The sequence below is a fragment of the Cucurbita pepo genome, chromosome 9 (genome assembly GCF_057944985.1).
Source record: "Cucurbita pepo subsp. pepo isolate OVF chromosome 9, ASM5794498v1, whole genome shotgun sequence".
NCBI lineage: Eukaryota > Viridiplantae > Streptophyta > Magnoliopsida > Cucurbitales > Cucurbitaceae > Cucurbita > Cucurbita pepo.
In genome coordinates this window covers 226,735-254,622 of record NC_141806.1, presented here as the reverse complement: position 1 = coordinate 254,622, position 27,888 = coordinate 226,735, and the positions used below count along the sequence as shown (strand labels likewise).

At 37.9% G+C, this 27,888-nt stretch overlaps 6 protein-coding genes across 9 annotated transcripts; 2 read left to right on the top strand and 4 right to left on the bottom strand.

Annotated features, from left to right (window-relative positions):
- Positions 1 to 2,410: 2,410 nt before the first annotated feature.
- LOC111801901 (arabinogalactan protein 41) lies at positions 2,411 to 3,447 on the bottom strand. The gene is made up of 2 exons (XM_023686126.2): positions 3,151 to 3,447; positions 2,411 to 2,686 (listed from the first exon to the last, which is right to left on the bottom strand). The coding sequence occupies exons 1-2, from the start codon at positions 3,272 to 3,274 to the stop codon at positions 2,613 to 2,615; spliced, it is 198 nt and encodes a 65-aa protein (XP_023541894.1). The 5' UTR covers positions 3,275 to 3,447; the 3' UTR covers positions 2,411 to 2,612.
- Positions 3,448 to 3,599: 152 nt separating this feature from the next.
- LOC111801900 (uncharacterized) lies at positions 3,600 to 7,452 on the bottom strand. Of its 3 annotated transcripts, XM_023686123.2 has the most exons (5): positions 7,364 to 7,452; positions 6,230 to 6,906; positions 4,981 to 6,025; positions 4,569 to 4,794; positions 3,600 to 3,732 (listed from the first exon to the last, which is right to left on the bottom strand). In XM_023686123.2, the coding sequence occupies exons 2-4, from the start codon at positions 6,846 to 6,848 to the stop codon at positions 4,608 to 4,610; spliced, it is 1,851 nt and encodes a 616-aa protein (XP_023541891.2). In that variant the 5' UTR covers positions 6,849 to 6,906; positions 7,364 to 7,452; the 3' UTR covers positions 3,600 to 3,732; positions 4,569 to 4,607. The 3 variants fall into 3 exon arrangements, with proteins under 3 accessions (XP_023541891.2, XP_023541890.2, XP_023541893.2); XM_023686122.2 differs by lacking the exon at positions 3,600 to 3,732 and having other exon boundaries at positions 4,302 to 4,794; XM_023686125.2 differs by lacking the exon at positions 3,600 to 3,732 and having other exon boundaries at positions 4,302 to 4,794; positions 6,230 to 6,869; positions 7,364 to 7,449.
- Positions 7,453 to 13,274: 5,822 nt separating this feature from the next.
- On the top strand, positions 13,275 to 15,392 carry LOC111802392 (transcription factor SPEECHLESS-like). Its single transcript, XM_023686738.2, has 3 exons — positions 13,275 to 13,949; positions 14,040 to 14,639; positions 15,099 to 15,392. Exons 1-3 carry the CDS (start codon positions 13,554 to 13,556, stop codon positions 15,162 to 15,164), a joined length of 1,062 nt encoding a protein of 353 aa, XP_023542506.2. The 5' UTR covers positions 13,275 to 13,553; the 3' UTR covers positions 15,165 to 15,392.
- A 912-nt stretch (positions 15,393 to 16,304) lies between these two features.
- Positions 16,305 to 18,790, bottom strand: LOC111802710 (putative WRKY transcription factor 53). The gene is made up of 3 exons (XM_023687176.2): positions 17,662 to 18,790; positions 17,443 to 17,571; positions 16,305 to 17,328 (listed from the first exon to the last, which is right to left on the bottom strand). Exons 1-3 carry the CDS (start codon positions 17,961 to 17,963, stop codon positions 16,689 to 16,691), a joined length of 1,071 nt encoding a protein of 356 aa, XP_023542944.2. The 5' UTR covers positions 17,964 to 18,790; the 3' UTR covers positions 16,305 to 16,688.
- A 377-nt stretch (positions 18,791 to 19,167) lies between these two features.
- Positions 19,168 to 23,308, top strand: LOC111802761 (RNA polymerase sigma factor sigE, chloroplastic/mitochondrial). Of its 2 annotated transcripts, none has more exons than XM_087126589.1 (6): positions 19,168 to 19,370; positions 19,825 to 20,553; positions 20,651 to 20,797; positions 20,939 to 21,175; positions 21,762 to 22,025; positions 22,829 to 23,308. In XM_087126589.1, the coding sequence occupies exons 2-6, from the start codon at positions 19,870 to 19,872 to the stop codon at positions 23,024 to 23,026; spliced, it is 1,530 nt and encodes a 509-aa protein (XP_086982715.1). In that variant the 5' UTR covers positions 19,168 to 19,370; positions 19,825 to 19,869; the 3' UTR covers positions 23,027 to 23,308. The 2 variants fall into 2 exon arrangements, with proteins under 2 accessions (XP_086982715.1, XP_023543020.2); XM_023687252.2 differs by having other exon boundaries at positions 19,818 to 20,553.
- A 1,776-nt stretch (positions 23,309 to 25,084) lies between these two features.
- Positions 25,085 to 27,888, bottom strand: LOC111802262 (abscisic acid receptor PYL8). The gene is made up of 3 exons (XM_023686561.2): positions 27,454 to 27,888; positions 26,286 to 26,501; positions 25,085 to 25,709 (listed from the first exon to the last, which is right to left on the bottom strand). The coding sequence occupies exons 1-3, from the start codon at positions 27,577 to 27,579 to the stop codon at positions 25,497 to 25,499; spliced, it is 555 nt and encodes a 184-aa protein (XP_023542329.1). The 5' UTR covers positions 27,580 to 27,888; the 3' UTR covers positions 25,085 to 25,496.

The following is a 27,888-nucleotide window of genomic DNA, read 5'->3' as shown; positions in this document are numbered from 1 at the left end:
GCATGACCATGACACTAGGCACAGATCATGTGAGATCCCACATCGGTTGGAGAGGAGAACGAAACATTCCTTATAAGGGCATGAAAATCTCTTCCTAGCAGACGTGTTTTAAAACTGTGAGGTTGACGATGAAACGTAATGGACCAAAGTGAACAATATCGGCTAGCGGTGGGCTTAGGCTGTTATAGATCGTCTAAAGTAGTATGAGCTTTAGTTTCGTGGAATGACCAGTGATCTCTTAAACAGGGTCATTGTGCTGTAAACCCATTTCTGAGAGGGGAGCATGAGACCAAGTCGGATAGCCTAGTAGCTAGCCAGGACACGAGGATCGCATCCCCCAAGCGTAGGTGACTCTTTGGTCCTGAGGGATGGGGCAACCAACCTCCCTGGGATGCTGTTCAGACTAGAAATCACCACATTGTCTCATCAGAATTTTACGAGGTCTCACCTTAATTCAAGTCGTCGATCATTCACTATGTAAGCAAAGTAAGCTGCCAAGAACAAAGAACAGAAAGATTGTAGCAACTCAGCAAAACAAAGGTAGCCTCCAGGCCGTTAGCAGATGGTATGATGTCAACGGAGCTTCCACTTCCATTTCCACTCCGGTACCAGTACCGTCGAGCCAAGCATAGACCGGTTAGGATTGTGTGACCGCTAGTTTAGTTGGATTATCTTGCACAACATATCCATTCTGAGAGGGGATGTAGAATTATGAGGATAGTCTTAGTAGTTGGCAAGCACACAAGTGTTGCTCCCCCAACCTTGGATGACTAGATGGTCCTGTGTGGGTAAGGTTCGCCAACTAACCTCCCATGGATAATGAGAGCATGAATAATGAGAGCAGGCTAGCATACACCATGTTGTCTCCACCAGAGAGAGAGTTTTACTTGGTAGTGTCTCAATCTAGGACAGCTTAGTTACATACTGCTTAGGCAGAGTAAGCTACCTAAGTCTAAGAACGGAAAAATAGTTCACCACAAAAATGAGATTTGTCGCCCAGAAGACCTACGACGCCAGAAATGGTGAACTAGACCCTCCATACTCAGAGTGGGTCTGTGAGTAGTTAAAGCACCGCACCTTAGATATTCCGGTAGTAGTAGAGATTAGCTCGAACTTCCTAGAGCCTAGAGTAAATCTCATGGGTACCTACTAGGTTAAGGATGTGATGAAGGATGTGATGAGAGCTTATAAGTAGGTTGCTTACTGAGTATATTTATATATTCACCCCTTTCCTTTCTCTTTTTAGGTGTTCGCAAGTTGTCGGTCAAGGGGGAGGAGCGTTCTAGAACTGTGCGGTCATAGAGGGGATCGTTCTGGAGCGTCAATCCATTTTAAAAAGGACAAATAAGGTCCATCATGGCAATATCCTGCTCCTCACAATCTCGAGCTTCCAAAATTTACTTTTCTAGGCTCCAACATTGACCTCCAAGCTTCAGAAGTCCTGAGTTTGCTTGAATCTCCTTGAACGACCGAAAAAATGAAAAATTGCCACAAAAGAACAAGAGCAGCTGAAACTCCAATAGAGGCAACATATTTTTGAGCCACCATTGATCATCATCGTATTGTGTTGGAACATCTAAACATATTTCAATCGTAGAGTGTATCTGGTGAGCAAATGTTGGTGAACATTCTGCTTTCCTTAAACTTGGTTCCAATCCAACGACATGTCAGACAACAGATGCCTAAGAAAATGACACACATTCTACCTGTATTAATGCTATTTTATTTTGTTGCTTTAGACCTCTTATCTGGTTGGCTATAAAGAGGGCTCATGCCTAAATTTAAGAGATAGGGACAACTAAAAGACAATAGAAGTGGGTTTGTGTTTATTCCTTTAATTGGAAGTTTGTTTCTTCACATGAAAATCCATAAATTTGTCCTCTCAGCTGCTTCTTCTTTGAAACTATGTGTCATCATTCTCAAGTTGTCTCTCTGTCTCGTTTTTTTTTTGTTTGCAAGTCCAAAGATTTGAAATTCATACTCAACACATCCCCGGTTATTAAACGTATTGATGCTGATGCGCCGTCTCTGTGGTAGCATCTCTTATGCAACTTCTTTTCACCAATGTAATATTTTCGAGTTAGATTATTGGTCGATTCCTAAAAAATAACATTTTATTTGCATACATTTTCACATGTTGTCTATGCTTTTAGACGAGCTTCTAAGACACGAATTTTCAAAAATTAACCATCATCGGGCTCACTCTAGCCGTGAATCGGGTTCTCATTCATGTGTCTTCTAAAAGGCCTTGCTTCCTATGCAACTTCTTGTTTAGTATTTCTTGATTCCTTTTTTGCTTCTTCATCATTTCAATTAGGATATCAATGGTTTCTATCTGGTTTTTCAATTTTCTTCCTTGAATTATTCAAAGAGAGTGGCTGATTTTGGAGATTTATGATACCCAAATGAATATAATGATCACTCAAGAAAAAGAATGATAAATATATAATAATACAACTGACTTTCTACAAATGAAATCTCTGCCAATCTTTCAAAAAAAAGAAGAAGAAGAAAAAAAAAGGTAAAAGGCATTTGAAACACCACGCCCTCCTCCCTTCATCTCTTACACATAATTGGAGCTTCTTCTGTTTTTGGTGCTTTTGGAAGTTGCATCAATGGATGATATAAGTGAGCGCTAAAGCCAGCAGCATTAGAATGTATGCTATGCCTTGGTCTATTGCGGTGCCTGCAACATGATGAAATCCATTCAAATCCTTTCTCAATTTAGGGAGATTCATTTTCAAAACGCAATAACTCTTCTCTTCGAATACCAGAAACCCATTTTCAATTTAAGCAGATTTAGCTGTATTTGAAGATGAGAGTTGGTTTCAAAACCATTCTCGGATTTCCAGTCATCTCTCCCCTGTAAAATTTTCAAGAATCAAACAGAAAATGTCTACAAAAGGCAGGTTTTTGTGGGAGAAAAGAGTGGATTTTGTTTCAATTCAAACAAGGAGACACATTTCCCGAAACCCATTTCCAATTCAAGGAGATCCAATTGAATTGGTACTGGTTCGAACATGGATTTTGAAGAGAAGAGAAGAGAAGAGAAGAGTTGATTCTAAAGCCATTTTTTGATATCCAGTCATTTTCCCAGCAAGTTTCTCCAGAAACAAACAGAAAAAAGTACCAAGGATAAAGCGAACTAACCATCGCTAGTGGGAGCCGGAGCTGGAGAAGAGGCATGCTCAGCTCGAGATACAGGCAACATGACAACATAAAAGATAGCAATAATCACAGCATAGATTCCAAAACAAGCCCTCAAAACAGCCATCTCTGTCTCTCTGTTCAATCCAAAATGCCCTTTCTTCCTCAATAAAAGACAGAAAAACAAGAAGAACAAGAACAAGAAGAAAATTGAGAGCTGTGAATGAGGATGGCTATGGAGGGATTTGGGTTTAGTACTGTTTGGGTTTCAACTGCTAAAGTCTTGGGAATCCACGCCAACCCATGTGAGTCTTCATTCTCTTTCTTTCTCTCTCTAAAGATTCCTTCTTTTTTATGCTGCTTTGCTGGATCCTTAATTTACTTTACAAAAAGACAGACTGTAAACTGGTTCTTGCCTAATTCCTTATCTGCTTATCTGGGAAGCCACCCCTTTGCTGGCAACGTTTTCCCTCTATTTCCCTATTTTTGGCTTCTTTTCTCTGCCAACGCCCTTTACAGCAATCTTGTGGCTGTGTATGATTGTATTACATTTAAACATGGTCCATGCTTTCTTTCATTTGTCTCCTATAATTCAAAATTCTAAGGTTCAAAACCGACAAGAGAATGTTTCGAGTACAATCATAAATCTACAAACCAAATGTAGATTACACAATTCTATGTTTGTGTGATCTATTCATTAGCATAATTCAAATACGAGTTAGAACAAAACCGAACTTCCTAACTCGAGCTTAGTGAAGCAAGAGTCAAACATCCAGTTAAGAAATCAAGCAATTTCACTTATACCTTAGAGTCCTACGTAACAGTCCGTGGATCCTTTCTTCTTGAGAATAAATTCTTGTTGCCAGTTCATTAGAGTTGTGATTGTTCGAAACCATTCTGTCATCACATGGGTATCTTCATAATAACTACCAACCACAATCATTGTTCTTCAACAGAGATTCTTTTCCCTATTCACTGATTAACTTAAGAACAATTTATAAGACTTTTAGCATCCTAAGTAGATGGTGCAACTAATACTTTTGAGAAATGAACCAAAATATTTGTATTGGAATAGGAGAATCAAGGGCTCATACAAAAAACTGTAAAATATTTTCTTTTTTCAAAATTATTTTTGAGAATGGTAATCAAAGAACTTATTTACGATGCTCCAAAACAGGCCTCAATTTTCTTTGTAACATATTGCCATAAAGGGTACAGAATATACAACGTAGACCTCTCCAAGGTAGTCGATAGAAATATATAATCATCCTATATACTCAAAACTTACGATGAGATTCACAGGTGGTCTATCAATATAGCTTTCCTCTTAACAAGTATCCAACATAATCACACTCTACGCTATTTTCCAACAAGATAACCATTTTTTGGAGATGCTTCAAGCAGAGGGTTTTGAATCTTACATATGCATTTGTTTAGCCGGTGGAATCAATGAGATCATGTCATGCTGGTAGAAAGAAAGGATCTTCTTTATTTCCATATATCTCGAACAACTGCTTGGAGTAATGCGTTGCTAACTTTCTGCAGAGGTTAATGGCATTTGGGTCATACTCCTCCAACTCTCTAACAGATTTGTTGAGATTGCCTTGCGGATCGCCGTCCGTGAGGAACTCAGCCAACCTAGTGCCCCTGTAACAGACATTAAAGTGAGTGAGCAAAATTTATCAAAAAACTTATTTTGGTATGAACTCGCTCCCTTCGCGTGCCAACAATATGCCCAACTTCTTAGATATAGATCTTCCGTGTTTGTTTTCCCTCGTTGTATATGATAAAACGTTTATCCAAGAAAAAGTGAAAGAAGGTTGGAAATCATACTTGATAGCATCAAACTTGCTGAATCCTCTCTTGTTAGAAAATAATGATTCTTTACTAACTTTTTCCTCAGAAGTTTGCTGTCGATAAAGAGCACACACAGCCTTCATACACAATTCAGGATCCTTACCAAAAGCTGCGAGCATATCAGCCTCATACTCCCATTTCAACTCCTTTTTTCTCCTCCCTAGCTTAGATATTATCTCTTCATACCCTTCACTGCCATTTGATAAATCTTCTGACTGAGCGCTTCCAACATCTGAAGCATCGGAGCTGTCAACAATAAATCGATCCAAGCTTTCACTCTCAGTATCTTGCTCTGACACAATATCTTCCAGTTCATCTTCAACATCCTTCATTCCATTATCGATATTAATGATTTGGCTTGCAGGGTATTTCTTTCCACTTACTTTCTCGTAGCAATGTCTTAATGATACTAAACGCCGCCTTGCAGGGGTTGCACTATCCACAACTTTGTCACATGCAGAAGTAGTAGTAGCAGGGCCATCATTCAATTCTAAGCTTACTTGTGTATGGTTTGTTTTCTGAATTGGCATTCTCTTCAATTTGCAGATTGGAACATTATCATCATCATCAGTTTCAGTGTCGCTCGTTATAATATTAGAAGCCCGTTTCCTTTTGGGTGTAGAATTAAAGATGAAATCATCACTAAAAGCTTCCATAAGTTCCACATTTTTCGTACCACTCAATTTGTTTTCATTGCGTATTTTCTCCTCAAAACTAGTACATCCACATCCACTTAAATCTTGAGCTGCTGAAACACAGACCCCATTCTTTTTCTGATTATTAGAGGGCGATTTGGCAATAGTCGGTTCATCATCACTATCATCAATGTTAATGATACCATGTAAAGGTCTAGAAACAGCTGGAGTTAATGGTGCCATCTTTTTTATGGGGCTCTCTTCTTCAAAATTCAACTGTTTTCTAACTTGATTTCCATGCTTGAAATAAGATTCTATACAACGGAATTTCTTCCCTCTCTCAAGGGAAACAGTATGATGGTGTGGTGAACCATTTGGAGGTGTTCCTATCATTAGAGCATATCCACCAAACACAGAAGGAAAAGAAATGGTTAGAAAACAGTCAACCTGAATTAATTAGGTCAAAGTCTTCATGGCTACTCATCTAAGATATTATATACTATGATCCAATCCTACATCATTGAAGTGTTGAGTGGTCGTCTTATATGGTATTGAGTGCGAAAAAGGAAAAAAGACGAGATAAGGAATACCTGCTTGCAAGTCTCGAATATCTTTACAGAGGGAATGATGGTTAGAGGCCACGCAATCCAAAACACGAGCTTCGGGACTCAAGGGTGATCCAGTTCCCCCTTCAAGCCTCCCAGAAAGCACTAGCCCGTCATCTTCGAGAACAAAACTTTCTTCCAACTTCGAGATCTTAATCTCCAATTTTTTGAACTTATCTTTCCACATCTCAGCTTCACTTTCAGCCTTCTTCTTCTCAACAGCCAAAACATTATTCTCAATTAGAAGCTGAACAACCTCATTTTCCACATCAGTCTTACCAATTAAATTCTCAGCTCCTTTGTTTCCATCCTCAAAACAAATTGGCTTTCCATCTCCAGCACAACTAACCTGCTGCCCCGGTTCACGACCCTTCTCCATCCGAACAGCTAGCTCTTCTTCAATTGCTGACTTTTCTGACTCCAAATTCTTCAATTGGCCTTGAAGTAATTCACACTCAATCTTCTTTGTCTGAATCGTCAATTCTAACTCTTCACATTTCTTTTCAGCTCTTTCACACCTCAATTTCAATTCATTACACTTACATACATCGCTTAATTCTACTTTATGTCTAACTTCCTCCACATCCATCTTCAAATCCAACATAAGCACATAAACAAATCAACTCTGAAACAAATAACGGCACCACGTTTCAATTGCATACCTGAGTTGAATATATTTAAAAAGAAGGATCAAAACCAGCTTAGAAGTCAAAATTATCTTTTGTCAGCAATTTCTCTGTTTCCTCGGCAGCAAAACAACAAACAAAAGCGACAGACAACCAAACCACCCCATTTACCAAATTAATACATCTTTGAGTTTCAGGGTTTCAATGAATTCATACGAGGCAAATCTCTCCGAAAAAATTCGATGTATTTTTACAAGTTCCCAGTACCAAAAAGGAATTATTTTATTTCATTTTCAGTTTCCTTTTTCTCCCCCGGGTTTTCTAGGCCAAACACGATAGAACAAAATGAAACAACAACGAAATGCTAAAGACAAAGAAACGTAAACTTAAAAATCAAATGGAGCCGGTCAAATTGGAAATGGGTATTTAGGGTTACAGAAATGGTCTGATTGCAACAAAAGCTGGAAGAGTTGAAGAGCGATCAGGAACTTACCGGTGTCGCCATGCTTCGCAAAGAAGGAAGGTGAATTGTCCATTTCCCCGCGAAACCCCTTTTATTTCTGTATTTTGACAATTATACCCTTCCCTTTATTAAAATGTTAAGATATAGGTCTATTTATATGTAAACGAAGCTTGGGGAGAGTTTTTTACTCTCTCATGATTTCTGGATTTCCCATTTTGCCCTTCTTAATTTAAATATAGCTATTTATTTATTATATTAAAACAATATTTAAATCCAATCTTCACACTTTCTACTAATTCATGCATATCTGAATAATAAATATCATATTAAACATTATTTGAATAAAGGTTTTAAAATCTACACCTTTATTATCTTCCATTTACATACAAATTAAATTAGTAAAAATATTCCTAAATTTTGTATTTATTTTTTTTAAAAAATTGCCGTCAACCTTAAAAAATTTCAATATACCTTTAAACTAAAAAAAAGTCTATTAAATAGAAATAGTTAAATTTTAAAAAGTTTCCCTATGTTCTACCTAAATAAAAGGTTTGAAAAATATGTTTAGAATTTTTTTTATTTCTTTTTATTGATTTTTTTAGGGCACACGTAATTGGCAAGCGGTCATATGGCCTCGTGAAGTGTCCGTCGTGTGTCCGGTTGAAATTTGGCAAACTTTCATATTTTCTATATAGACTTAACTCTAGAGCCGCATGCCGGAAATCATATAAGAATCCCGACTTCTGAGGTTATGATTGTGGTCCAGGGCCCTACCCACCCCTCTTTGAGCTTGTCTTCGACGCTTGTGTCGTCATCGATTGAAATTTAGTGAGCTTTCATTTTTCATATAGACAAACTTAACTTTAGAGCCGTATGCTGAAACTCATACCGAAACCCTGACTTTTAAGGTTGTGCTTGTGGTCCAGAGCCTTACCCGACCCTTTTCAAGCTTGTCATCGTTTCCTGCAATCTTGCTTATATATCAGCTGTCTTAAATGCACACTCTTCTTGATATGATGCACCATCCTCCTTAGTCGCATCATGGTACTTATTTGTCTCGCCCCTCACATAACCAAATGGGCACCACTTCTTATCTGTCCGACAAGGTTGTGATGCTCGGCTTACCCTATCAGGCACTCTTCCAGCTCCTAAGTTTTTCGCTGGTGAAAGGCCTTCTATCAGCCAAAGAATGGGATCCAATTCTAAAGAATGGTTCAGAACTCACTTAGAAGAATTAGAGACAATCAAAGTAGTCTCGTGAAAGGTGACTCAAGTGTCAAACAAAAGGGGTGTATTTTGTTCAAGGGCTCCAGAAAAAAAAGTCTAGCCTCCATTAAGAGCAAATGGTTCGATATTGACCACCGAAACCTTGCTATTACATGCCATAAAAGTGGCTGCTGAGATTGTTAAGCAGAGAATGGAAGGGCGAGAAGGTCTTATAACTGGATCACTACTTGCTGTCTCAATGGTGTTATCATCTCTTCATTCATAGGCGTTGTCAAGTTTTTCCTTTTTTCTTATTTGAAAATGGTTGCTATATATGGATTGAAGATGACAAGGTTTTGAGAAACAAAAGGCTTAAAGGTATAAATGCCGTTGTTTAATGACTCTATGGGCTGCACAACTTGAAAGCTATTCTGAACACTACATTGACATTCCAATTGCTGTGTTCAGAGCCATTAGTGAACCATAAAGACCAGACTCAAAAACAGACCTCTAATGGGTACTAACTAACTTTTTAAAACCTTCTTTCCCCATTTTCTCTAATGCATTTGTAACCCTTTCTTTTGTTCACTTTACATCCAATTTTATACCCATCTAAAATTGTCTAACCACAAAATTTAATGAAAACATATAAGAATATTAGTTCGAAATAAGTTGTTTTATCTAACCGGGAGAAATCTCTCTTCACTCTCTTCTTCATTTTCCGTTTAAACAAGCACAAGCAATCCCTGTCTCGTACAAACAAATCGCTTCACCCTACCAAATATTATCTCGATTTTACAAATGTGAGGTTGATATTGTTTCTTAGATTAAAGTTGAAAAAAAAAGAAGGGTTCTTGTCACTTCCCTTTGTGAAGTTAAAACCAGCTAGGAACGGAGATTCAGTTATGTAGAGAGACAAGATAAAGGCTTTGTATGATGTGAACTTTAAGAAAAAGATGAACAATAATGTTTGGTTTAAAAAATTTGTCCCATTGAAACAGGTGGTGGCACTGTTTGATGTCAACAATAGAGACAAAAAAGGCATACACAACAACAGTTAAGACATGCGATTGAATAGAGGACTTTAAGCACTCTCCAATAACACTCACTGGACACTGCAATCAACACTGTTTATCCAAACCCTAAATTTCTTCAAGTTCCAATGGCAGAAGAAAATAATTTTTTATTTTTTTATTTTTAAATTTGAGTATTAAATATGAATGATCGTTCTCACAGGACCCACCATCCCGATGTGCAAAGTCTAGAATACTTCAAATTTTAAATGCTGAAATGTCTGAAACTGCATACAGAATCTGATCAAAGTATTCATTTTTTTTTTTTTTAAATTTAGGAGGAGATTCTTTTTTGGTTACTCAATTTTAAGAGGTTTTGGGTTTGTATATTATTTGTTTGATCATATTATCGGTCTACTTTCGTCGACTAAAGTGTTCTTCCAAACGCTTAATAGTCTTTATATAGTCTTTCACGTACACGTCTAGATCTACTCATCAAAAACAGTTTCCCATTCGTGTTGTAGCCAGACAACTCCATCTCTTTCTTGTATTGTGCCTAAATCCTCGACCCCATTACATGTACTTGAGAACATACTGATAAAATGAACAAAAGACGAACAATTAACATGATATGATCATAGATCTAATGACGTAATCGATCATGAACTAATTTCTTGATGTTTCATCCACCAAGTTATGAAAAGTTGTCAAATATTTATTATAGAAAAAAGCTAAAGATAGAGGGTTGAATAGAAACTCAAACTTCAAAAGTTCTGAGACAAAAAAAGGGAAAAAAAACATGTTCCAAAGATTGAATCAAATGTCTAAATGTTTAGGGGACCAAAACCGTGTCTTTTTTGGGAAACAAATGACAATAAAGCCAAGATTCACCCAAACAAAGAGAGATAAAGAAAAATAAATGACAAAAAGTGATGAAAATGGACATTTTGGTGGAAGAACAATAGATATTTGGAGGAAGAGGGGGCACAAATAAGAAGAAGACATTCGTTTTGGTGAAATGGGTGAAGGTGGGTGGGGCTAAAACAGGCATAAACTCACCCAACTACCCAAAACCGGACGGGTCATTGCTCACTAAATGAACAAAAACTAAGCCCTCAATTCAAAAATTTTGTCTTTTACTTTCAAAAATCGTACCAAAATTAAAGCAAAGGACATTGTATTGTGTTAGATTCATGTTTGTCTTTTTTTAAGAACACACAACCACTGCTCATCATAATGCATGACAACTCCCTTTTCTCAATCTCTTTTTTAACTTACTTAAAAACCCGATTATTCAATAAAAACGTCGATACGGATTCAAAATTTTACAAGGTCGCGTCGTGGAAAGGTAAAAATAATAATGTCAAGTAGGGTCTTTAGTGAATTGTGAGAGGGCAAGAAAGGGCTAGAAAGATCCTGCATTTTGTCCACCCTCTAAAGCTTTACAAATAAAAGTTATGGTCCTACAACCTTTTCACTCAGCTACTCCACTTAAACACTTTCACTCATACACCAACATTCTTGCCCTTATGTTTATTTTTCATTTTTACCTATGTTTTTTTTACCATCATCATGTTCTTGTCTTGCAAATTTGTAAGCTTAACTTCTTAATCTTCAATAACTAAGAGAAAAGTTTGGTTTTTTGTTTCTTTTTCTTCTTTGAAATGATATCAAAAGGGAGGGTTTGTAAGTGAGTGATATATAGATGTCGAATTGAATAAGGAAGGAGGGAAGTACTGCAGCCTTCCAACGGTTAAAGGACATGAATGGAGACAAGTCATCCCATATGGGACATCCAAATCTAATATGCAATCAACATTGTAGGACCCAGCTCCACGTCTGACATCTGTCCGATCACGGCCACACACAATTCCCGAGGTTCTCCGAGTTCTCTCCGAACCCAAGAATCACGAAACTAACTCAAACACCTTATAAAATAACCGTTGAATATAAGTTTAAGTTTGACATGTTCGATTTCTAGTCGTTGTAGGTTCATAATACTGATTTTAAATTCTCTCTTACCTCTAACGGTATAAAATCGTCGAGAATTCTCTCTTACCTCTAACGGTATAAAATCGTCTCGAAACTCGAAGGTCTTGTAGCGAAAGAAGAAGGAAGGAAAGAGGAGGAAGGGTTCTAATTAATGGTGGGAGAGTAATGTAAAGCTCATACATTTCGTGGGTGTGTAATGAATGAGGGATTCAGATTGGGAAATGAATGAAGTTTTTAGAGAGAGAGAAAGAGAAGGACCCATTGGGCCATGCAATTTAATATGTTATAATTATTACAACTTGGATTTATATTTATTGAGAAAAAAAAGTTGTTGTTTTTAAATTTTGTCCCACATTCCACATCCAATCTTAATGTAGCTTGTTATGTTCATATATGTACAAAGTTGGTAGCTTTGTTGCTTCTCTTTCTCTATATTTATTATGCCTTTATAAAGTCCATCATACAGATGCTGTGAGTATGCTACGTATCAATATTAATGAACGAACATCCGTTTTATTATTGTTCGTTCTTCGTTATCGTTCTTACAAGTTTGTAATTTTGATTAACACATGGGTTAGGACTCAAAATTTGCCTTAATTTTTGTTGTTAAATTGGATTATTTGAAAAGAGAGAGAGAGAGGGTTGGTGAGGATGGTAAATGAGGAAATTGATGGATGCTAGAAACAAAGGGGAGTGGGGAAATTGAAAACCTGCAAGTTGTGTTAGTTTTGTTACAAATATTGAATACCATATTACTTAAGTCGCTTTCTTCTTTATTGTAATGTGTCATCAATTTCTGAACCTCTTTCAATGTGCGCACAGGCACGCCATCTCCGTGCCTCCTCTCTAATACATACATCCTTCTCCCTCCTCCTCTCGGGAGCATGTGATAATGGAGATTCGAATATTTAACCTTTTTGATACCATAATGAATTAAATTATGTTTAGGTTGACAATACTATTACTTAAACGTGTGGGATGATTTGAGGTTTAGTTATATAATGATTTGAGGTTTAGTTATATAGAAGGAAATCAGAATAGGGCAGAAAGAAGACAAGAAGTAGGAGAAAAAAGGCATCTTGAAAAGTGAAAACAATCTAGACGTGCCATATACATCAGTTAGAGATGGGAACGAAATATTTTTCATCAGGGTGTGAAAAACTTTTCCTAAAAGACGCATTTTTAAACTGTGAAGCTGCGATAATACAGCTCAAACCGGACAAATATCTGCTGAATTGGCTTTTTCTTGTTGCATATTCTTGATTATTAAGCCCTAAATTGATCATATTCTTGATCATAGTGTAAGTGAATATACATACCATTTAGATTCCAAGTCCTAGCCACCATAAAAATCTAATTAATGAACAATTTTTTTTTTATTTTATATTTCATGTTTTAAATTGGTAAAAAATAGAAGTGGGTTTTGTGTATAATCAAGTATAAGATAAGCAAAACACAAAGTTCTCACCTTTAACATGTTATTATTAATGAACTCATAATGATTAGGTTGATGATGATGAAATTATTATACCACAAATGGTGTCCAATCTGAGTGTCTTGTGTAGTACAATGGTACAAGAAGAGTTAAGGTTTGAGAAGACGGGACGTGAAAGCCAAGCCACCGATAATGTAAGAACCAAATTTGTCAAAGAATCTAAAACCAAACCACTTGGAATTCCATGTTTATAAGAACCCTTTTTTGATGTTCTTCTTGTTCTTCATATTTCAAGGGGTTTGTCCCTGCTGGCCGTCTGATCCTCACACATCCAACGGTGAGTATTTGAAGAGAGGTAATAACTCAGAAAATGGTGTTGATGGTGACACTTTAGTCCCTTTCATACTCTCCCTCCTCTTATTAACTTCCTCTTAGGCCTAGCCATCCTTTCTTGGTCCTTACAATATATATATTTTCCTCCATTTTCTTCTCTATTTGTGTCCGCCACTTTTTCAACAACAAAAATCCAAACTTTGTGTTTCTTTGGCTCAAGGGAACACAAACATACACCACCATGGTTGCTAGTTTAGCTCAATTTTTCCAACCAAATCAAGAATTTGTCGATAATACAACTCCCCATCTCCAAGGAGATGACCTCTTCAGTATCTTTGAGAGTTTGGAGAGTGTTGCCGAGTTCACTATGATCGAGGACGATATCGAACCAATCAAAGACGGCGAGGAGACCACAAGCTTGGTCTTCTCCGAGACTGAGCTCGAGGCTTCGCCGAAAACAAAGCGATTGAAGACGACTACGACAACGACTATGGCAAAGGCTTCTCCCTTGGAGGAAGCAAACCCTGATGGAACTCAAAGAATTTCCCACATTACGGTGGAGCGCAACCGTAGGAAGCAAATGAACGAGCATTTGTCCATCTTGAGGACACTCATGCCTTGCTTCTATGTCAAAAAAGTAAGCAATATCAAAAATGTGTTCAAATTTTTACTCTTTTTTTCATAAGGGTTTTGTGAATTGTTGTTGATTGTGACGTTGGGATTTTAGGGAGATCAAGCTTCAATAATTGGAGGGGTGGTGGAATACATCAAGGAGTTGCAACAAGTTCTTCAATCATTGGAGGCCAAGAGGCAAAGGAAAGTTTATAGTGAAGGGTTGAGCCCTAGGGTAGTTTCAAGTCCAAGGCCTAATTTACAAATGAGTCCAAGAAAACCACCACTAAGTCCTCGCCTTAACTTGCCAATTAGCCCAAGAACTCCACAACCCACTAGCCCTTACACCAAGCCTCCAAGGTTGCAACAACCTCCCACCGCCACCGCAAGCAGCGGCTGCACCACCAATATGGCTAACAACAACAACAACAACAACTCATTACAGCCATCCCCTTGTAATTCATCTTCAACCACATATTCCTCCATTGACAATGCTAACAATGGCAACAATGATCTTGTGGCCAATTCAAAATCAGGCATAGCTGAAGTTGAGGTGAAGTTCACAGGTCCAAATGTGGTTTTGAAGACAGTTTCTCCTCCAATTCCTGGGCAAGCTGTGAAGATCATTTCTGCACTTGAGCACCTCTCCCTTGAAATTCTCCATGTCAAGATCACCACACTTGATCAAACCATGATTAACTCTTTCACAATTAAGGTATACACAAACAACACCAACACCAATAAAGTTTCAAGCTTTCATCCTTAACTTCATAACCCATTAAGTAATTCTTTCTTCTTATTGATTTTAAGTTGATTAAAATAAAAAAAAAATTTCATCTGGGTATCTCAAAAGGAAAAGTCTTTTTCCCTTATACGTGTTATATTTGCTTTTGTGTATCAAAACTTTTAGCACAAGCACCAAAGCACTCCATTTCTTGGCATGTTCAAGGTTTGTTTAGGCTCACAGATGGCTTCCATGCATGGACAAACATGGCTCGAATTTCAGAGATGAAATGGTAGCTCTTTTGCATGTTTTCAGAGGAGAAAGCCCTCAAATTTACGCCCAAATTTGGATATTTTTTCTTGTTTTTTGTTGCTATCTTCCATGATGATCTTTAGTTTTGATAGCTATGATGATTGTAATATGGGTTCTTTTTGGTTCTTTAATTTATAGATTGGAATTGAATGCCAACTTAGTGCGGAGGAACTGGCTCACCAAATTCAGCAAACATTCTGCTAATTGAAGGGTTACTTAATTGCTTGCATGGAGTTTCTCTCTCTCTCTCTCTCTCTCTCTACTTTCTCTCTCTACAGAAGAAAAAAAAAAAAAAAAAAAAAGAAGAGTACGGAGCAGAAATAAAGGAGGAAGTGGGGGAGGGATTGTCATCACTACCCATTAACCAATTAATGTAACTCTCTTTTTTGTAGATTCTTTTTTCTAAGTTATAAACTCTTCATCGTTCCTATATTTTAGTTGCTCTTTTTCTCATCAAATCATCTCTAATTCTAACCTTAAAATTTAGTATCTCTTGCATCTACTATCATATAACTATATTATCTACTTGTTCTAACATGTTTTAACTATATTATCTACTTGTTCTAACATGTTTGGTCTCGACCCACATGCTTTATAGAAAAAATTTAAAGAATTCTTAAGATTGAATCATCGTATAAATAGTAATATTCAACTTGAATATTAATAAAACTTATATAATAAATTATTAATTAATTAAAAGTGAAAGAAGTGATATTAAAGGGTCAGAATCATACTACATCAGCTAGCCTTCTGATTTTGACGATACATTAAGAAAATCTTACAAAGATTTGTGCGGGTTTCCTGTTATGGCCCATCCATAATTGGCCTATTGGTATTCATACAGATTCAAGCTAAATTAATTGGACTCTTAAAGTAGGTAAGAGCTAGACACGGGGTGGTGTCTTAGTGAGGATATTGAGCTTTGAAGGGGTAGATTGTAGGATCCCACATCGATCAGGCGGTGTGCCAGCGAAGACGCTAAGCCCTGAAAAAGGGTGGATTGTAGGATCCCATAATGATTGGAGAGAAGTTCGAGTGCCAATGAGTGTTAGTTTATTTAATCTTGTATTAACCGTAATTAATCTTATTTACTGTTTGTATTTCATTGTATGTCAGTTGAGGGAAGTAATTAGCGGTTAAGGGTAGTTAGTAGCGGTTAAGGGTAGTTAGTAGCGGTTAAGGGTAGTTACTAGCGGTTAAGGGTAGTTACTAGCGGTTAAGGGTAGTTACTAGCGGTTAGTGTGGCTATTCTGTCTATATATGTATTCTGTAACAAGTTGAATTAAAGAGGTTGGTTTATTGTCTCTCTTAGTTGTATGTGTGTTTTCTAACAATGAGGACGCTGGATCTTGAAGGCAGGTGGATTGTGAGATCTCACATCGATTAGAGAGGGGAACGAGTGTCAACGAGGATCCTAGGCCTTGAAATGAGGTGGATTGTGAGATCCCACGTCGGTTGGGGAGGAGAACAAAACATTCTCTATAAGGGTGTGGAAACATCTCACTAACCGATGTATTTAAAAACCTTGAGTGAAAGTCTGAAAGGGAAAGCTCAAAGATGACAATATTTGCTAACCTTGGGCTTAGGCTATTACAGTTGGTATCAAAACTAGACACCGGGCGGCATGCCGCAAGAACGCTGGGTCCCAAAGGGATTGTAGGGTATAGATATAATCATAGTGTGTATACAAAAAGATTGTAAGAACTCTACAATACAAACTAAGGAGATTTAGGAGAAGAAAGTTGTGTTGTCAAAAGTGAAACTTGGCTCCATTTGAAGCTCAGCAGATGGGAAGTCTAAGCCAAGAGTTCGAGAGTTTACACCTGAAGTTGGTGATGAAAATATCTCAGGTAACTCAGATTTCCTTGGCTGCGACTCTAACTTCTGATTCCCAATAAATCCTTCACTCATCTCACTTGAGGACCCAGAGAAATAGCTCACCCCAGAACCACACTTTGTTGGGGACAAAAACGAAGGCGAAAACTCTGTAAAGTTCATGTCGACAGTTGATGTCGACTCGATGCGGTCTGCAGCCTCGTAACTTGATGTGGGATCGTAGCTAAAAGGTGGGAACAATATTGGTTCATGAACTGTGTCAAGGTTTTCCGTTATGATTCTTAAGGATGCCCATGAGTTCAAGAGAGCATCAGGTGATGTTTGTTGGCTTTGCACCAAATTTTGATCAATTCTACGGTTTTGTTGCTGAAACTCTGGTGCTGCAGGTGTAGTACCAAGGTTGGACACTTGGCTGCAAGTATGGTTTCCTCGATATGTGATTTTGAAGATAGTCGGATCGTCATCGGAACGTTGAACTTGTTTGGTTGCTACACAACCTTGGAGGTTCCTACGTGTGCATCGGTAATAGCCTCTGCATATGAACAATGCACATAGTTGCTTCAAATCAATAACATGATTATCGTCAACTTGAGCATAGCTCAACTCGTTAAGAAATATACCATCGACCCTCAATCAAAAGTTATACCTGGGATGTTTGGCACCAAAAATCCCCTTTTGACCGTATTTTCTCCAAGAAAAGCCATCATCAAGAGAGCCTTCAAGGGCCATTCCTGGAGTAACTTGGAATTTCAGTGTCCAGGTTGGAAGAATGTTCCTACAATTATATGCATAACTGTCTCAAAAACTATGAAAATTTAACAAGAGTTCTGATAAAGAGTGTTTTTTCTTTGTTCAAATCAGTTACCTTTTACGAGAAGCAGCATTTGTTTGGGCAATATGGTCAGAGTCTTCACTCCTTGGATTTGCGTTAAGAGAGGAAGGAGATTTAGTTGAAGAGAGCAATGACAGCGCCTTCTCATATGAAGATAAAATCTTCTGAACCAATAATTCTACACCATCATATGAAGAAGAAGAAGAAGCAGCAGCAGCCATGGATGAAGTTGAAGGTCTCACATTGAGATGAACTCGGAGTTGCCTCGCAAATTCCTTCCCTTTAAGCAGCTCATTTTGAAGATTCTTCCGCTCCCATTCCCCCAAGTTCTCCATTTCCAAAAGTGGGAATCAAAGTTCTGAAATTTGATGAAGAATAGAAGGCAAGGCAGCCAGAAAACACACATAAACAAACTAACAGAACTCTACCTTAAATATACACATAATGTAGCTTTAAACCAAACAGGGTGCTTCAAAGGAAGCTAACAAACCAAAGAATGGTGTAAAGAAGCGAAGACTTGAAGTGGGGTCTGAGAAAAAGTAGGCAAAAAGGAGTTTTTACACTTGAATTTGCACAACTTTTGGGTGATCAAAGGAAACAAAAGTTGGGGATGAATGAGCAAAGGAAGTGTGAATTGCGAAGGTCTGATGAAGGAGGAGGAAGAAGATGGAGGGCAATTTAAAAAACAAGTTTGAGAATCTTTTTGAAGCCAATGGAAAGGAAGGGGAGATAGTTTGACTTAGATGAGTTTTCTTCAAAAGGAGACGAGTTTTCTTCAAAAGGAGACGAGTCTTCGGTCGTAGATACATTCCCTAGAAATTGGTTTGAGAGATTAAGTCCAATTTTGACCAATTCCACTTTTGAAACACAGAGGGAAATTAAACTTACAAAGGAGACTTACTAATTTGTGTTAGAAATAGATTGTCCGTCAACTTTCATGGTGGAGCCCTCGAACAAAGTACATCATTTGCTCGACACTTTAGTCACTATGAGTATACATTCGAAGCTCACAAGAAAGTCACTATGAGTATACATTCGAAGCTCACAAGACATGACTAAGTTAAGATAAAAGCATGACTCTATCTAGTAGAAACAACAAAATCTCCACACTAACATGATATTATCCAATTTGAATATAAGCTCTTTTGCTTTTTTTCAAAAGTTTGAATATTATTTATTTATAAAAGAATTTATGGTGTAAAAAGTTTGAATATTATTTATTTATAAAAGAATTTATTGTGTAAAAGTAATAAGAAAACAGATACAGTTTGAAAAAATTAAATAGTTATTAAGTTAGAAAAATAATTGAATGGTTGGGGTTTTAAGCAACGTGTAGAGCTCGAAACCAATGCAAAAGTTGGGTTAAAACTCCAAAGCCAATTAGAACCACACGTCTTTCACTTGCATCATCCATTAACTTTCCCAAAAATATATTCTCCTCCACTCCTCAGCTGCCACGTAACCTCTCATATTATTCACCCTCTGCTCCAACACCGCCACGTCACCCTGGCAATTCTAGTCCACTTTCCTTTCCCTACCTTGCTGCTTTCTTCACCGTGGATTGATCACAAGGCCCTGCTATCACAGTCCATTTCTGTCGAATAAAAAGTGAGATTGTTTTGTGGACACAAAAATTCATGTATTTAGTAGACTGTCATTTTAAGCTTGTTCCCTCTGATTCTGGGAGCCCCAAAGGAAATATTGAAGGAAAACAAAATTGTGCTTTACCTTGGTCTTTGAAGGTTTGTGTTTCTCAACTTGGATTTCTTTTTCTGTTTGTATTAGTTGAATCTTTGAAGAATCTTGTTGTTCTTTGTGGGAAAATCGGGTAACTCCTTCAAAAAAGTGCTTTTAGTTGCAAATGGTTGAACTTTTGTGTGTTTTTTTATCATCGTCTTTCAGTTTAGGATCCCCCACAACAAACCCACATGAGTAAACAAGTAAAGTTTCAAGCTTTGTAATCCTACCTTCTTGAAGTTACTTGTAAGGAAAATGTTTGTAGCCATGTCCTAAACTTGAAAAATGGTAGCTATTTCTAAAGGTGAATGCACCGATAGGGATGCTTCTAAGATTTATGCTAACCACTTGTTTGATGAATTGCCCATGAGGGAGAATGAAGATTTTTGGCCAATGCATACTTGAAGTACAGGATTAGAGTGATAAGAGATACATTTACCATTTATTTGCAGGTTGCAGGAGCTTCTATATTGATTTCTTTTGCTGTTCTGAAGGCTACTTGGTATGGGAGTTGTGACTGTTTCAAGCTCTGCAGCACGATCTCCTCTTCGGCTGGGCGCAATATTCTCCAATCACAATTCGTCATCGAAAAGACCATCGATTGTTGCTTTTAAAGTGGATAAGCACACTGACACTACTCTGGTCTCACCTCACGAGCAAGTGATCCTGCCTGTGGAGAGTAATAACAGAAACCAGAAAAGATCAGGAAAAACAAGCAAATCTTTGAAGAGAGTTAAAGCTGTCTTTATTGATGAAGCTACTCCCTGCACTTGGGATGTGGATTACTATGAGGCTGCTGCTAAACTTGAAAACATATTCAAGCTTAGCTCTGTGACAGAGGATACCGATGTGGAATGTGAAGATGGCAGACCGAAAAGACGCCAGCAAAGGAGGAAAAAACCAGACAAGAGACCAGGTGATGGCATAGTCAGGAACCATACTAGGAGGATTAAGCGACTAGATCTAGACAAGAGGATAGCATTGAAAAGTAACAAGGAGGACAAAGCAACTCCTTCATTAAGGAAACAAAAAGATACTGTAAGTGAAGCTGATGAAACTGATGATCTTGTTAGAAACTACCCTGCGTCAACTGATATGGTAAGTTTGGACTGGAAAAAAATGAAGATTCCTCCTGTTCTTAGTTCATCAGAGCATACCCGTTTGTTCAAGTTGGTTCAACCAATGAAGGTGAGGCTTAGGAATTCTGATGTTGTAAACAAATTTGAATGAAACTATGAAAAGTTATCATTCTTGTTCACTGCCAAATAACGTTTTCCTCTGTTAGGAACTTATTCAAGTACAAGAAGAGCTGCAGAAAGAGTTGGGAAGAGAACCAACTGAAGGAGAATTGGTCGATGCAACAAATATGAATGTAATTCAAGTGAGGAGGCAACTGGAGGTTGGTCGTGCTGCCAGAAACAATCTCATCAAGGTAAGAGTGGCTTCCTTCCACAATTAAAGCATTATTGCTTCAGGCTTCTCTGATAACACGTCAGAAATATAATGGCATACAAGAATGTGACCAAGTTGTGAAAAGGGTGGAACTAATGATTAGATTTTACATCTGTTGCAGCATAATCTTCGCCTTGTACTGTTTGTGATCAACAAATACTTTGAAGATTTTGCAACTGGCCCAAAATTTCTAGACCTTTGTCAAGCAGGTGTCAAGGGACTCATGACAGCAATCGACCGCTTTGAACCAAAGAGGAGATTCCGGCTATCAACTTATGCTTTATTTTGGATAAGACATGCTATTATTCGGTCAATGACTCTCTCAAGCTTCACACGTGTCTCATTTGGACTCGACTCGGTTGGTTCTTAATCCACTTTGGCTTTTTCATTCCTTCATTTTCTGTAAGGAAATGGATTGCTTGCGTTCATTAATCATCATTATGCTTTTCTTCATCACATCATACTGTTGTTGCTGTATTGAACAACCAAAGAAGTTGTCACCTTAAACAGAGAAGAAACAAAGAGCAATAGAATAAGGGAATATGTAGACTTTGAAGGAAACCTAAAAGTTCATATTGAGAGCATGATCTTGACATCTCTAAGATTCTAGCCACTGTCTAAAGGGGAAGGAAGGTTCTCTTTCCATCTAGTTGTAATTCAAAGAAGCAAGTTTACCACTCTAAGTTTAGAAGCTCTGCATTTGAACAAACTGAAATAGCAAAAAATCACGCTAGAGTAGCTGGATACTCAAGGAAGCAAGCCATAAATCATCTAGCGACCATTTGAGGTAGACTGCAAGAGTTTTTGAGAGATTCATATTCACATCATAAACAGTTGAATAGATTCTGTCACTTTGTTATGTTTTGAATCTAAAACATCGTCTAAACGATACTTGGTGCACATGATGGCATGGATTATTGAGATTGGACCTTTACTTAGTGCAGGTAAGAGTTGATATTCAAAGAGCTAAACTTGAGTTATCATGTGAGCATCATAGATTACCAACAGAGGAAGAGATTATTGCAAAAGTTGGCATCTCGCCTGAGAGGTACCTAGAAGTAATGAGGGCTATAAAACCAGTTTACTCTCTCCATTCTAGGCACTCGACTACATCAGAAGAGTTTATCAATGCGATCACTGATGTAGAAGGTACTGGAGGTGACAACCAGCGGCAACCAGCTCTTCTGAGGCTTGCTCTTGACGATGTGGTAATGTCTCCGTTCAAATCTTGCAGCATGTCCCTTTTCCCTCCAAACCACTACGTTAATCTTCTTTGATAATTTCTTGGCTTTTGAACATAGCCGGAGATATATCTCATCTTTGCTTCCATGATTTAACTTGTGAAATATATTTGGTAAAATGTCTTTTCATCATGAATGCTTGGTTAAAGGCATCGTAGCAGTATGGCACACACTGCTCTGCTTGTTTTAGATGCAACTCATTTGCTCCGCACTACACTTATTTGTCCAAAATCAACGTAAAAGTAGTTTATTTGTAACAACCAAGGCCACCGTTAGCATATATTGTCCTCTTTGGGCTTTCTCTTCTGGGCTTCCCCTCAAGGATTTAAAACGCTTGTACTATAGAAAGGTTTCCACACCCTTATAAGGAATGCTTCGTTTCCCTCTCCAACCAATGTGGGATCTCACAATCCACCCCCTTGGGGGCCCAGCGTCCTAGCTGGCACACCATTCGGTGCCTAACTCTGATACCTGTCTCTAACATACGCGTTTTAAAATCTTGAGGGGAAGCCCTTGAAGGGAAATCACAAAGAGGACAGTATCTGCTAGCTTCGGGCTCAGGCTGTTAGACTGTTAGACTTGCATGGACTTTCCTTTTGGTAGATTTCGTAGGCATTCCTGACTTGGGATTACTTTGAACTCAAATGGTTCTTCATATCAGTGGATAGTAGCTGTCCTTTCTGCTGCATCATTTGATGGAATGCTTAGAAATGCCGTATTCTGCTGATATTTATAATTCTTGATGACCTGATCCTAGAACTGTCTTCCAGCTTGATTCTCTTAAGCCAAAGGAGAGCTTGGTGATCAGACAAAGATACGGTCTCGACGGGAAAGGAAACCGAACATTAGGTGAGATAGCAGGAAATCTAAATATTTCAAGAGAGATGGTGCGGAAGCACGAAGTTAAAGCTCTGATGAAGCTCAAACATCCTGCAAGAGTGGATTACCTTCGTCGGCATTTAATCTGAATCGATGAGAACCTCATGCTTTGTTTCAATGATCTTGTACTCTGCATAATTTCTTATGGCCAAAACATCTCAAGGAGCAAGAGATTTGTACCATATATTTGTAACTATGATTCATATTTTGCAGTACATTCAATTGGCAGATCTGCTACTTGTAGGCACAAGGGAGTTTGATAGGAGAAGAATAGCAATTAAAACACAGGAATGGTTGTACCTTTGTATACATATATGTGATAAAAATATCTTATACTGTTTATAAATTACACCCTTTTGACTGTTTTCCAAGTTTTTTTTCTGCAAAAAGGATTCATAGGAAGAAAGAAACTCCTTTAGCTATCAGTATCAGAAGGAAAATGGACACGAATGACTTAATCCGTTGAACTATACTCATATGGATGAATAGACACATTTGAAATGACAAAGGCTAGTTGGATAAAGACTAAAAGTAATCATATGGAATAATTTTTCAAACAGCAAAAATCCATGTTCATCTTTACTTCAAGTCTCACTTTTTTGCTCCAAAGCCACAACTTTGAGTGTTGTCTCCATCTGCACATCTTCATCTTGTTCCTTTTCTTTCTCTCTCGAACCAAATTTATGGCTTTTCATCTCTTAGTTACCAATACAGTTCCTATTTGGAATTTTCTTGCCTTCCCTAATGGGGATTTCATTTCTTTCCCCTAAGAATTCAGCGGTTTCTAATTTGAAGACGTCATAATTAAAGACATTGGCAGTTAAGTATCAGAACTAGGATTTGGATGTTCAGGAATAGACTTAAAACTAAGTTCATTTTCATGGAATAGCTTGATACTTTTTGTTACATCACATGAATTAGATTTATGTTCAAACCTATATGCTCTATGTCTGATGAATTAAAGTAATAGTCAAAACCATTAAAAATATTAAAGTCACTATAACCTAACACATTGATTGGAAATTGTGAAAGTCAAACCATTATGATCAAATTTACTTCTTATAGAAGAGAAAACTATCATGAATGGTTCACCTTAGCATTGGAGTGGTGACTTATTCAAACAATTCCAAAGGACTTTGGATTTAATGAGAGAAATTATTGGAGGAAGTTGGGTAGCAGTTTTATATGGTTGGATATAGAAGAGAAATTGTGAGATCCCACCATGGTTGGTTCGAGAGTAGAACGAAGCATTCCTTGTAAGGGTGTAAAAACATCTTCCTAGCAAACGCGTTAAAAAATCGTGAGACTGACAACGATGCGTAACGGGCCAAAACAGACAATATCTATTAGCGGTGGGATTAGGCTATTACAAATGGTATAAGAGCTAGACACCGAGCAATGTGCCAGCGAGGACGCTAGGCCCCTAAGGGGGGTGGATTGTGAGATCCCACGTTGGTTGGAGAAGAGAACGAAACATTCTTTATAAGAATGTGGAAACTTCCTCGCTAGGCCCCTAAGGGGGTGGATTGTGAGATCCCACGTTGGTGGAGAAGAGAACGAAACATTCTTTATAAGAATGTGGAAACTTCTCCCTAATAGACGCATTTTAAAACCGTGAGATTGATGGCAATAAGTAACAGGCCAAAGCAAATAATATTTGTTAGTGGTGGGCTTGAGTTGTTATGGATGGTATCAGAGCAAAGTAACAGGCCAAAGCAAATAATATTTGTTAGTGGTGGGCTTGAGTTGTTATGGATGGTATCAGAGCAAGTCAGAGCCAGACAGTGGTGGGCGGTGTGTGATGCTAGCCTCTAAGGGGGGTGGATTGTGAGATCCCACACTGGTTGAAGAGAACATAACATTTCTTACAAGAGTGTGGAAACCTCTCTCCCAAATGCATTTTAAAACGCGAGGCTGACGGCGATACATAACAGGTTAAAGCAGACAATATCTATTAGCGATGAGCTTAGCCTGTTACAGAAAGACATGACAACACCTCACTTTATTCACAAGGCAATTATAATCCCAACATAAGTCTACTTTAGATGATAAACCAGACGATTCTAAATCGACCATCAACTTGATTGTTACTTAAATGATGCTCGATTAGCTAACAAACATGGACATGGTGATAAACTCGGCCAACATTACGTGAAAAATAGAATTTCCACCAACAAACAGACAATACTTAAAATCCAAATACGGTTTGTCCCAGTTTGACTGTCTGAAACTAGTAACCAAAATAATTAACGAGTGTACTCATAATGCCTCTTCGTGTGTACAACCATAAATCCTACACTACCTAACCAAAATCCTGGACACTAGAGAAGAATAACTTCTATACGCCTTATTCATGAATGGGTGTTGAATTCCTTTATAAAGACATGAGGTGCTTCAGCCACGGAAGACAGCAGCCTATAATTCAAAGACAATTAACCAGCAAAGTGAACAAGTGTGAAATGTGTATATGGGAGTAGTACTACTGCCAGTCTTGGTGCGTAATATCACAGCAAATCTTGCCCCCACCATTCTCCATTCATATCAATCTTTAAAGTTCGCTTAAACCATAGGCTCAGTCCAATCCTGAATAGCAAGCCGTTCTGAGACATCAGCAAGAGATTTGAGATTGCATTTGATTAACGTCTCTACAACGAAGCACGTCTCATCCTTTGTGTTTCCTTCAGGAGTGTCCACCACAAATGACTCAACCACAAGAGTCCCTGGCCTTCCATCTATGATCTCTGAATGGAGGGAAATTATTGAAGAGTAGTTCTGAAAGAAAACGAAGAAGAAAGTTGGTTGGATTATGCATCATAAGGACCAATAATCAGCACAAGGTATTCTTTGAATAAACATTTCACCATGCCCTATCTCATTAGACAACTTCTATCAACAAAGGGTGACGATTAGTTTCAATAAGAGAGGCCTTCCCATTGTAGCTGCAAATGTTCAAATTCCTACTCGAATATGCCCTCCCCAATCCTGAAAATGGATTGTCCGTCTGATTTGAATTAAAAATAGCCTAAGCCGGTAAAGTGATACATCAAGGATGTCCAAAGAATTGAATTGGAGAATTTCATCCTCTGTTAAGAACACATGCAATTACCCAAGCTTGATCCATCCATCAGTTAAACAAATTATTCTCAGTTAGGCGCTCTAGAGTTCCCCCAGAATTTAACCACACCCAGAAGAGTTTTTAGAACTATAACCTATATAAGATTTTGTAGACAATGCAACTTGTGAATGCGACTAATGTGTGAAAACAATTTAAAATTGAGAAAAAGTATTTGTGCGGCAATACCCCATCTAAGTAAATAGCAATCAGGCAATGGAAAAAGAGAAACTTACCCTAAGCCTGTGATCACCACCAACTATCCTGATGCTAAGAATATGTTTATCATCATCAAGAAGTTCCAACCTTTCGGTGCTTGTGGTGGCAGGGAGCCCAGACTTGACATCAACTTCTCTGAGACTTCCAATCTCAAGATTCCCCTGCACTACACACCTGCTTATAAATGGCTTGTATTTTTGGGGCTGGTCAAATCTTCTCACCAAAGACCAAACCTGATGAGAACTAAATTAGAACGTGGATGTCGCCAAATAAATCAGATGCACGTGATAGATCTCTCAAAATAACCACATTTCGAAAAAATATGATAGTGCAGTTCGTAGTAGAAAATTGATTTCCATGTCGATAAAATTTTGATTTTCTCCAAGTTTCATTTCATTTTTTTTTTAATTACGAGTATTATAAGCTAGTCATTCACCTTGACATACACATTTCCAGAGACCTCATATGCGTACTATTGTCCAATGAAGCGAAAAATGTAAATAATCCACTAAGCCTTCCAAGTTAGTGCCAATATCCAAAGAAAGATTGGCAGAATACTTGGGACTGTGTATATATATATGTATATAATTTTCGCAACATAGTTGGGCAAACAACCCAACTACAGACTACAAAAACAAGTAAACAAGACATAGATCTATGGTTGCCAGTTTTTGATAAAAGAGATGGGCAACAATTTAGAAAGTGAAGGGAGGAAAGTGTTGAATATATATTGAAAAGGTAAGGTTTTTCTTAATCCAAGAGATCAATTCTTTTTTGGGGTTTAGTGATTTAACAAGACTAAACAATAAACTAAATGCTTACAATTACTGTCTAGTACTCTGCAGAAACAGAGATAAGCACTAAACAGAATTGATTATTATATTTCATACACGAAACAACAAGCCAATGGAAATACCCCCATAGATCTCTGGTAAACGCTGCGACAAAGAAAACGCACTAAAAAAAATTGAAGGGCCCAAATTTTGAGGCTGAAAACACCGAACAAAGAGTTATAGTCCGATCCACCGAGGATTATCCTCTTCAGAATTTACAAATATGGACGTCAAAGAATGAGAGAGAGAAAAAGCGTATGTGGCTCATGTAAAACCCATACCCAAGGAACAGAAATTTCACATATGAAACAACCATATGAAAAGAGAGATAGATAAATGAAAGAAATCATACAAGGGGAACAGGAGCTTTGATGCGCTTGATGAGCACGGAGCTGCACTGATTCTCAGCAGGCTCGTGGCTGTGATGCCTCCGAATGCACTCCCTCTCCAAGCTGCTGAATCCACCGCTACCACTCATTTTTAAAAACTAAGCTGAGGTAGAACAAAAAGGCAGAAACCAAGAGAAGCTCAAACCTAAAGAGGGCTCATGGTTAAGAATCGGGAACAGAGTGGAAATGGCAGTCCGTCCGTGTCATCTGAGGTTAGAAAGCGGAGGGTGGATCGGAATTGAGGCGGAGGTCAGATGACCGGAGATGAGAAAACGACGGGGAAAAGTGTGGTGATTGAGTTGCCTGGTGCATAGGGAAGCAGACAAGAAATAACCTCAAGTTTCTCTATCATCCTCTCATCTCATCTCATCTCATCTCATCCCTTAAAACATATAATA

Coding starts and splice junctions, on each gene's coding strand:
- LOC111802761 (XM_087126589.1), top strand. CDS start 19,870: ATGGGAGTTGTGACTGTTTCAAGCTCTGCAGCACGATCTCCTCTTCGG. Junction 21,176..21,761: donor TCTCATTTGGACTCGACTCG/GTTGGTTCTTAA, acceptor TACTTAGTGCAG/GTAAGAGTTGATATTCAAAG. Junction 22,026..22,828: donor GGCTTGCTCTTGACGATGTG/GTAATGTCTCCG, acceptor ACTGTCTTCCAG/CTTGATTCTCTTAAGCCAAA.
- LOC111802710 (XM_023687176.2), bottom strand. CDS start 17,963: ATGGAGAACTTGGGGGAATGGGAGCGGAAGAATCTTCAAAATGAGCTG. Junction 17,572..17,661: donor AATGCTGCTTCTCGTAAAAG/GTAACTGATTTG, acceptor ATATAATTGTAG/GAACATTCTTCCAACCTGGA. Junction 17,329..17,442: donor TTTGGTGCCAAACATCCCAG/GTATAACTTTTG, acceptor GTTCATATGCAG/AGGCTATTACCGATGCACAC.
- LOC111802392 (XM_023686738.2), top strand. CDS start 13,554: ATGGTTGCTAGTTTAGCTCAATTTTTCCAACCAAATCAAGAATTTGTC. Junction 13,950..14,039: donor CTTGCTTCTATGTCAAAAAA/GTAAGCAATATC, acceptor TTGGGATTTTAG/GGAGATCAAGCTTCAATAAT. Junction 14,640..15,098: donor TTAACTCTTTCACAATTAAG/GTATACACAAAC, acceptor TTTAATTTATAG/ATTGGAATTGAATGCCAACT.
- LOC111801900 (XM_023686123.2), bottom strand. CDS start 6,848: ATGTTGGATTTGAAGATGGATGTGGAGGAAGTTAGACATAAAGTAGAA. Junction 6,026..6,229: donor TATTCGAGACTTGCAAGCAG/GTATTCCTTATC, acceptor CTCTAATGATAG/GAACACCTCCAAATGGTTCA. Junction 4,795..4,980: donor AGCAAGTTTGATGCTATCAA/GTATGATTTCCA, acceptor TGTCTGTTACAG/GGGCACTAGGTTGGCTGAGT.
- LOC111802262 (XM_023686561.2), bottom strand. CDS start 27,579: ATGAGTGGTAGCGGTGGATTCAGCAGCTTGGAGAGGGAGTGCATTCGG. Junction 26,502..27,453: donor TCAAAGCTCCTGTTCCCCTT/GTATGATTTCTT, acceptor AGTTCTCATCAG/GTTTGGTCTTTGGTGAGAAG. Junction 25,710..26,285: donor GTGGTGATCACAGGCTTAGG/GTAAGTTTCTCT, acceptor GTTTTCTTTCAG/AACTACTCTTCAATAATTTC.
- LOC111801901 (XM_023686126.2), bottom strand. CDS start 3,274: ATGGCTGTTTTGAGGGCTTGTTTTGGAATCTATGCTGTGATTATTGCT. Junction 2,687..3,150: donor TCCGGCTCCCACTAGCGATG/GTTAGTTCGCTT, acceptor ATCATGTTGCAG/GCACCGCAATAGACCAAGGC.